Consider the following 10000-nt stretch of genomic DNA (forward strand, 5'->3'; position numbering starts at 1 on the left):
GTAATCTGAAAATTCCAGTTACCCTTTGCATCGTGTTGCAATTTCATGATGAACAGACCTACAGAAATGCCAGAAATAGTCCAAAATAGAAAGCATTTTAGAAAATATGGTGTTACATTAACCTCCTTCACAAGTTAACAAAGTTTTTTCTTCTCCTGTGAAGACAAAGTTGTGTTCCTATGGCAACTATATTAACAAATCTATCAAAGCTGCCCAAAACAGCATTTTACAGGCTTTGAATACTTGATGTTACTCAAATATTCATTCTGAAAATCACCCTTAAAAACAATAATCTTCCAAGCTATTTTAGTCATCTGTCTAATGAACAGATACACTTCCATTTTAATCAGAGTTTTAGTTCACATCGCACACGCCTGCCGCAGTACATCCACCAAAACATCCTTTCCAACCACTCACGTTAGGCTAACTGTAGTTAAACTTTAGATATTTCACTGCACGCTCTGTATAAATGAACATAAAGTAACAACAGCACTAATGAAGCAAACACAAGCTTGTTTTACGCGAAAAGGCACGACAGCAAAGCGACAGATGTGACAAATTTAGTGGAAGTATTTTGTGCATGTGCTTCTTCTTCTACGCAGCTTATGGTAAACTTGAAGCTTTGAGCATGGCATAGTGCAAAGCACTGTAGTTAACGCTTACGATCTAAAATGCGCTTCACTTAGCTGAGCTATGATGGAAAAAAATGCCGGCCTATGACGGTGGCGTTCCTACCGTGGTCAGCATGCTACAGCCGCGGTGTTCAGAAACAACACTGTTCTTGAGCAATGAACTGAGATCCCTATCATGATTTTCGTGCAGGTGGAAGCAATGTGATTCAATAAAAAGCTTGACAAAACAAAAAAAAATCATGTTCCTAAACTCCTGTGTAATTATCCAATAAGAGACTCCAAACGAGCCTGAGGTCCAAAAGATTAATCCTTTTAATAATAAAATATTTTAGAGCAATTTTCAAACTGCAAGCACTGCAATTTTGGAATAGCCTACATGATCAACAGTTTGTCTTAACAACTTTTGATTGGGGAAATTTAATCTATCATTACAGAGCTTGTGAAACACTAGTAGATCATTAGACCAGGGGTCAGCAGCATGCGTCTCTTTTACTGCCCTGTTGCGGCTCCACAGCAGAATTAGATTTTTAGATAAAAATACTGTAAAATAATCCTCCTTTGCAGTAAAATAAAGCTCTGCTGATCGTTCAACACAGTTTAACAATAAATTGTCTTAAACACTGGAGTCTGTAACTGCTAATTCAGCCTTTAACCCTGAAGGTTGGCACGCAGGCTGCTGGTCACCATAGCAATGACAACAATCTCGCCTAGCAGGTAGCTAACGAAAAGGCAAAGAGAAAGATTTAAGATGAACATTGTTAATTTGGAGACGAATGGACTTATTAGCATTTATAATCACTCCAGCTGGTTTCCTGATACGTTGAATCTGCAACGAGAAACTGACAAACACTAAAAAGTCAGTTTCTCATTCAAATGTTCCCGTTCCACCTTAAATGGTGCAGCAGTTACATTAAGGTGCTTCAGGCACCATTTAAAGAGAAACAAGAAAATTTGAACAAGAAGCTGGAGAATGAAAAGCGACTCATAAGCAGCCTTGTGAAAAACTGAATGTTGAGAGACATTTTACAAGAAACTGTTCTACTTTAGTGGAAAAGTTTCCTGCTGGAGATGCGAGAAAAGCGGCTATAGCTGAGCTAAAGCTTAAAGCAGAGCAAAGTAAGTCTGCGTTTTCATTTATATTATATTTTTAGCCTTTATATTTTTAGTCTAGTACATTAGCAGATACTGACATGTTTACAGCCAAGACGGTAAAATGTTGTGGCTCCCAGGTGGTTTGAGGACAAAATGGCTCTTCTTAACATTTGGGTTGCCGACCCCAGAGTTAGACCAATCAGAAGCAACCGAATACCCATGTGCTGTGTACAGGACAACACAACCACAACTAACTGTAAGTCTGACCAAAGAAACAAGCCTGGACCTCAATTCATAGGAAATAATCACAATTTAAATCGCAGCCACAATATTGGTCAGAAAAAATACAATTAAATACTTTGGTCAAATCGTTAAGCCCTAGCCTCAGAGAAACCACATCCCTCCTCCACTAAAAACAATCCGCCTAATCTCAGTCTCCACAATCACACGCCCCCACTCACGCCCACTCACACACAGAGATACACACAGATAAAGCTGGAATGGAACACTTGCACCCTCTGAGACAGGAAGCCCTTAGTCAGTCCCTCACTGCTGTATTGTTTCCACGGCGACCGGATGGAGACTGATGTTTTGCTTTTCCACTCGGACAAACCATATGAGACACACTGGGAATCTGACCCAGAGGCCAATAGATAGAAAGGGAAGAGGGGACGGACAGCGTGAGTGAAAGTAAGAACACTAAGGACGTAAATTTCTATTCCTGCTGTGGTCAGAGAAAGAACAGTGGGAGAAACCATGTCTAATCTGACCAGTGTGAGTATCTGTGCTCAACGTTAAAGAACTTGGATCGGATGGTAAAAAACTGGCTCAGAACATCCCTCGTAAATCCATTTCCCTCATGGGGAAACAGCAAAATGTCAACACAGTGAGAGCAAAACACACTAGGGCTGCGCAATATAGCCAAAAACAAAACACAAAATATTTACAATTTTTACATTATTTGATATCAGTAATTATCGATAACTGTTATGTGTTCTGATTTTTGATTTTGTCTTATTTTTTATCCTTGAGGAGAACAGAACGGCACAATCATTCGAACCAAAACACCTCAAAAACATACTACCTACACTGCATCAAACACTGAAAATTGTATCAATAATTGTATCAACAATTATTGATTTATCATCCAAACCCCCATCACACACCCACACACATAGAAATGTACCTGGGAGGGGGACATGGGTGGTTCCGGTGAGGACAGGCTTGTCTGAGACGCTCCGCTTTTCTCTAGAGAGTCCACTTTCTCATAAGTCCTCTTCTGCCTCATGGCCATGCCTTCCATTGCTAACGGTGACATTGGCACATCGCCATGGCTATTCCCACCATTGCGGTACAGTGAATGCTCGCTGGTAGTGACGTCCTCCCTGGACCCCCGCATCCCTCCAGGCCGTGTCCCATTCCTTAGTGATCCTGGAGGGGAGCGGGCGGTTCCACTTCCAGAAGCTTCTGAACCCATTTCTGTGTCCAGGCTGGCTTTGGACACTGAGCGGCTCACTGCCGCCTTCATCTCTGCCATTAGCTTGTCATTGAGTGCCATCAGTTCTCCACTTCCTGCCGATCCGGGACGTCCTGAACCGACCATTCCAGGCCCCGGGACCCTCCTCCGGTTCTTCCTTCGCAGGCTGGGTGAAGGTCCAGTGGAGTAACCAGAGTCCTGGTAGGTGACAGCCGCTGGACCTGGGTACTCCTGGGATGCCAAGCTGCTCTGCCTGCTGTGCCTGGGCTCTGGCAGCCTCCAAGACTGCTTCTTCTCAAGAGAGACCTCCTTCTTTGCCTGGGCTGGAAGGCCTGAAGGAACCTGAGATGGGATCTCACCGGGATTGGAGTCCAAGGGAGGCTGGGACTGAATCAGGCTGGGATTAGAGGACAAAGGAGGTTGAGACTGGATCAGGCCAGCATTGGAGGCCAAGGGATGCTGGGGCTGGATCAGCCTGGAGGCGGATGGGTCTACGTTGACCATGTGCTTGATGCACTCACGGCCAGCTGGGCTGTAGTCCCCGGCTGAGGGGTTACGCCTGTGCTTGCCATGGGGGAACTGGAGGAGTTTGGGGGGTTGCACTGCTCGGGGCAGGCTGTGGGCGGGAGTGGAGGTGTAGTGACTGCGGGTTAAAGGCTGAACCCCTTCTACCTCCATCTCCACTGGTGGCTCATCATAAATGGGGGGATCCATGGCTGGTGGCTCATCGTAGATGGGTGGGGCAGGTGCAGTGGGCGTGGCTCCATATGGGGGAGAAGAAGGGCGCTGAGCAGCTGAGATGGGGTGTTGGGGGGTTGGGCACGAAGCAGAGCCAGAGTTGGGCACTACCAGGCAGAAGCTGCCATTGTCAGCCTTCTTGAGGTGGAAGGCTTGCTTGGGGTCTCCAGGCACGGCCATATTGCCAAAGTGGCCAGGCCTGCTAGGGTGGGACGGGGTGTAGGTGGAGCTACTGGAAGACGGGCCGAGGTGCACAAGGTGGTTGGTGCTAGCGGGAGTTGCGGACTGGTTTCTGCCGGTGTTGTTCACTTTCACCAACAAGGCTGCCTTGGAGCCCGGAGCGGGCTGCCATCTTTGAGCTGGTTCCCTGAAACATCAATAGAGAAAGGAACATTAAAAACTCAGGAAAATATCAAGACCAAACAATCTGTTACTTCTGTTCCCTTATTACAGAATCTTACCTGTGTCAAAACCATGCATGTACACAACATATCAATGGCCAATATGTTATTTACAGATACAAGGAAAAATTTAATACCATTTGCTGATAACTTGATGTTTGCAACCAAGGTTTAGCCAAAGAACAGCAAGAGGGAAATATTCTAAAGACTTTTAACACCAGTAATCTAATTACTAGGGGTGGGAATCTCTAGGCAACTCATGATTTGATTCGACTGTAATTCAGGCACCAAGATGTGATTAAAAAAAATCTCGATACATTTCAATTTTTGATTTCTATAGCCTACATTATGATTTTTCAACCCTAACAAGTGTCATTAACAAGTATTGCTATCTTAGTTGGAAAGTTGCCTAAACTCTGTGCACTTGTTGAGCCTACAGGCCTGTATCAGCAACTTATACGTTTAAATTGTAAAATAAAAAAAAATAAATAGAAAAAAAGAAATGTTGAGAAGACCATGTTTATTTAATTATTTTTTTCTTTGTGCCACATATAATTTACAGTATTGCTCATAGTGTTAATTTCTGGACCAGTAATGTTTGGTACTGATGAAATATTTCATTAAAAAAGACTTACAGGGTGAACATGAGTTTATTTTACAGCAGTTTTGAAACAAAACTAAATTCTGGCCCTGGAGGATGGATGTCCAGCAAAATCGGGTGATCTCCCTGCTCAAACATTTACTAAACCTGACAGTAAGGCTGTGTTCAGACTGCAGGCAACTGGATCTGTTCCTCAAATAAGACCTTTCGAGACAACTGTCAGCACTGTTATTTGCAAGTGATCAGATTGGATTTGTGTGTCCAGTCCAACCAAACCGAATCGGTTGCTGTGAAAAAGACGTAGACGTCAGTAGCTACGCTGGTGATGTGGATTTCAAACACAGATGCTTGAAGAAATAGGGATGCATCGTCTCGCCCTCCAAACTCCTCAGAATCCTTTGGCCTAAGCATGAATCTGTGGCTCTCTTCTTGAATCCTAGCATTTCCGTCACTCTGGATTTGATGTTGTCACTGTTCATCATTTTACGAGAGACACAAAAGACACTTAGAAATCTGATCAGATGCTACGTTCACATTTCAAGCCTCAGTGCTCAAATCAGATTTTTTGCTCAAATCCGATCTCTCTGATATGATGGTTCACCCTCGTTTAGCTAAGTGATACAAATCTGTCATTAATGTGACGAACCGGCGTCCTGAAATGACCCTCATGAGCTCATCCTACTCAGTAACGTCACGTGAATGAATCACGTTCATCATCAGCACAAACTAACGAGCAGAACGAGCTTCGCTGAGAAGATAATTAACTCTGATCAGCTCTCAGCTTCATTATTAGAGCGAGACGAAGGAGAAAAAGGTGAGATGAGCTGCTTTTCCACCGTTTACAGGCTTTAACTTCTGTCCGGCGCTGCTGCCATGGTAACACTGAATGATGGAGCAGCACAGTGGAGAAAAAAGCACATGAATTCCGATCTGAGCGTCACATTAAGGTCGCATGGCCACGAATCGGATACGTATCTGATCTAGGACCGCATATGAAAGTGGCCCAGGTTGGATTTGAAAAAATCAGATTTGCGTGTTCACACATCAGATCTGAGTCACATTAGGGCAAAAAATCTGATTTGTGCCACTTCAACCTGGTAATGTGAACGTAGCCTATAAAAATCTGAAATTTCAAACCGCCTCCAAATGCGGTCTATATCCGATCTGCAAAACTCGGATTTCATGTGTTTGTCCAATCAATCTGGATACAATCTGGCATGTTTAAACAGGTAAATCAGCAAACTGTACTGGACACCAGCCCTCCAGGACCAGAACGTATGACTCCTGGTGAAAATATGAAGCATCCAGTATCTTTAGAGTTGCATCCGCTCACTGCACTTCATATATGGAATATAATTACAACTCAGTTATCGTTCGAGTATATTATGTCATACTACATTAAAATCCACCAAACTCTCCACAGCGTTCTGGATTTCTAATAGTTTATCCGTCCCTCTCTGCTGTGCAGCTCTGTATCACAACATCTCATGTTTATTAAATAAACATACGCCTTAATCCAAACGTCTCCATATCTAATATAGAGGAATGCATGGCTGAAATGCCAGTCCTGGCACTGGCTCTAAAGCGCATTCCTCTGTCTCTCTCCCGCTCTCCCTCACTCCATCCTGTTAGCCTCTCGGCTGCAGGGACAAGCCGAAACGAGACACTGCAGTTTCTACTGAAGGGAAAACGTCACCAAGGCAGAAATGGAGCAGGAATAGAGATGTATGTGAACATGAACAGTGGAATTTCTATTCCTTTCTTATCAGCATCTGGAGCTGGTGTGTGTTTTGATTGAAGAGTAGGCAACAATATGAAGCCCAGACAAGTGCATGCTCTCTCTCTCTCTCTCTCTCTCTCTGTCTCTCTCTCTTCCTCTCCCTCTGTAACAGTGCACAGGAGAAACACAACAGGAAAGGCTGTGTAGGGAGTGTGTTCCAGAGAGAGGTGGAGGCCGAGGAGAAAAACAGGATTTCACACACAGAACTGTTCCACACACTTATTAGAGTGATACTGCCTCTAATACACACACACACACACACACACACACACAACACATTGGGGAGAGTGGGGCTTAAACTAACGTGGGATGAACGTAACATGGACATTTTCACGTTAAACAGGTTCTAGTAGAACATGCTTTCAGTCATATTCTCATATTCCAATAGCAACGTCATCTGTGAATTTTGACAGCAACGGAATAGATATTTCTCCAAATTCACCCTGCAGACTGTTACTCTTTTCATCGTAAGTGTTTTCGATTACTGAGAACATCTACATTGTCTTAATCAGTCTCCTAGTGGCTGTAATATTGCACTGTTTTGAAGCATGTATATAACTCACTATAGCCATGTTTACATGCAGCCTAAAATCCATTAATAATACGACTAATAGCTCAGTTGGAATAAAATATGTCCATGTAAACACCTCGGAATAGACCACACCGATTGAGGCCATTCGGAATACAGTCTCTATCTGATTGATCGAGGTGGGTAATCCTGTGAATAATCCGTTAAATAGAAGAATAATATCCGTGTAAACGCCTGTATCTGATTACATTCCCTATCAGAAAGTTTAAGTCCGTTCTGATCATGTTCGTCACGTCGTAGTGAAAGTTTATACCGTTCAACATGGCGGAGCAGAAACTGGTCTGCAGAGGAGACGAAGTTTATGCTCTGATCTTTAAAAGACGGCGGTGGGACGGACGTCCAGCTTATGTGTCTCAGAACACGACGTCTTCCTCTCGGCCTTCTTTAATAAGAAAACGTGAAGGACGTTTTCCTGAGTCTGACATCATTTTAAAGCAATTAAAAACACAAGCACTGCTCACTGCTGCTCGTCTCACTCTGGACTCACGTGATGCTCGTTGTCATGGTAACGTCTACACTAAGCTGGTCTCTACGCACGCGTGTCATTTTGGATCTGATTACTTGTAGTGAGCATGTGAATGGAGGTTTTCCATCAGATTGTTGAGTAGAGTGAGCATCAACACCTCAGTCTTCATCTATAATCAGAATATATCTTTGCATGTAAACACAGCCAGTGGGGTTAAACTCCACGTGATGGGGTTAGTTTTAACACAGTGTTACAACTAAGCCTCCTAAAGAAAACAATGAGAGAAATCTTACCTCCCCTTGTAAAACATTTTTATGAACAGCTTCACCAAAAAATATACTTTAAATGCTGTTAATAAAATATTTCAATTACCTTTTTCTGCCTATACTTTCTTGGTCAAAATCAATTTGTTCCACACTCTCTTTTCATTAATCATATTTATTTTGATGTATGTTTTATGTTATTTTTGTATTGAGGTTGGAAAACCTGTTTGGTTTCCACAGCACAGAAATCTATTGAATTAACTGTGCTGTGCATCAATTTAACTTTTTAGCAACTTTTTTACATTCCTGCTGCTTTCGGCTGAATTGTTCACAAACTGCGGGTGCTGGAAACAAAGTTCACATTTTCATTTATAGCAGAGATGTGCAGGTTGCTCCTATAAAAATACTAATATTGCTCAAATCCTCTTAAATGGCCCATATCCTACATATTTTGGAATTTAATTTTTACCCCTGAGGTCCACTTATTTGTGTTTGTGTGATTTTACACACTAAAAATGGTAATAATTCGTTTTACTTCATCATATTCCAACCTCACTTTATCCCTTATAATTGAAACCGGCTGTGCATTTAAGACTGACATATGTAAATGATCTCTGTTCTGACTGGCTGTTTTGTATTGTGCCTCATTTAAAAAGCCGTCCAGGTTGAAAAGCTCCTTATAACTTCAGTTTGAATGGGCGGGGCTAAACTGCTGTAGGATGAAGTTTATTAAAAGATAAGTTACTCAATAACGAAAATGTGTTCGGTTATGCCACATTCTTCTCTACATGTGATAAAAACACACACACCCAGCCACACACACAGCAATTCAGTACTGTTTGGGGGGGTTTCACCTCATTAATGGTGCAACCACCTTCAGACCTCATACCACAAATCCAGATTAGTGTGTGTGTGTGAGCTGAATGCTAATCTCACCTCGTCCAGTTCTAACAGTTTCCTTCCTCCAGTGCTGGGCCACCACAAACACACACGCCACACCTCTACAAAACACGACCCGACCACAATTACACACCCCACCCCACACACTCACATTCAACAGCCAAACTCACCATGTGTGCGCACACACACACACACACACACACACACACACACACACACAGGGCAACTGATATGACATACAAGTCAACAATCAGCACTGATAAATCACTAATTGTGCCAACTTATTACTTCCTGTATCTTATTGTTAATAATGCTAACTTTGGAAATCTTAACAATTGTGCCATTTAACTCTGGGTTGGTTCAAACAAGTACCAACTTAAAAAGTTCAGTACAATATATATCAGTTCCACAAGTACAAGTACACACTCAAAAACACCAAGTCAAATAGTATGAACTCATTATGTAATCAGTCATAAATTAACACCTTATAAAGTACCAATTCAGTAAGTACCACCTCAGATTGTACCAACATAGATAGTACCCACTCAGGTAGTACCCACTCAAAAAGTACCAAATCAAAAAGTAATAATTTGAAGTACCAGCTTAAAAATGACAAATTCCAGAAGTACCAATTCAACGAATTCCAGCTTAAGAAGTTCAAACTCAAAGTACCAGTTCAAGTACCAACTCACAGTATAGTATAAATTCAAAAATACCAAGTCAAAAAGTATGAACTCAGTATGTAATCAGTCACAAATTATCACCTTACAAAGGACCCAAAGTCAACTAGTGGCAATTCGGTAAATACCAACAAAGATAGCACCCACCTTATAAAGTACCAATTTCAGAAGTACCAACTCAAAAAGTACTAATTCCACAAATTCCAACAAGTTCAAACTCAGAAAATACCAGTTCAAGTACCAACTTAAAGTATAAATTCAAGTTAAAAAGTACGAACTCATTACGTAAATCAGTCAAAAATGATCACCTTATAAAGTACCTGTTGAACAAGCACCAAGTCAACTAGTACCAATTCAGTAAGTACCAACTCAGATAGTACC

The 10000-nt window shown here is 42.1% G+C and overlaps 1 protein-coding gene across 2 annotated transcripts in view; it reads right to left on the reverse strand.

The window, feature by feature from the left end:
- Positions 1-10000, reverse strand: part of si:ch211-218g4.2 (rho GTPase-activating protein 39) — a 126920-nt gene that overhangs the window by 38284 nt on the left and 78636 nt on the right. For both annotated transcript variants that reach the window (XM_036592151.1, XM_036592152.1), the window contains one exon: positions 2911-4306. In XM_036592151.1, coding sequence (XP_036448044.1) covers positions 2911-4306 — 1396 coding nt within the window. The remainder of the gene's footprint in view (positions 1-2910; positions 4307-10000) is intronic.

The sequence above is a fragment of the Colossoma macropomum genome, unplaced genomic scaffold, assembly GCF_904425465.1.
Source record: "Colossoma macropomum unplaced genomic scaffold, Colossoma_macropomum, whole genome shotgun sequence".
In the NCBI taxonomy this organism is placed as follows: domain Eukaryota; kingdom Metazoa; phylum Chordata; class Actinopteri; order Characiformes; family Serrasalmidae; genus Colossoma; species Colossoma macropomum.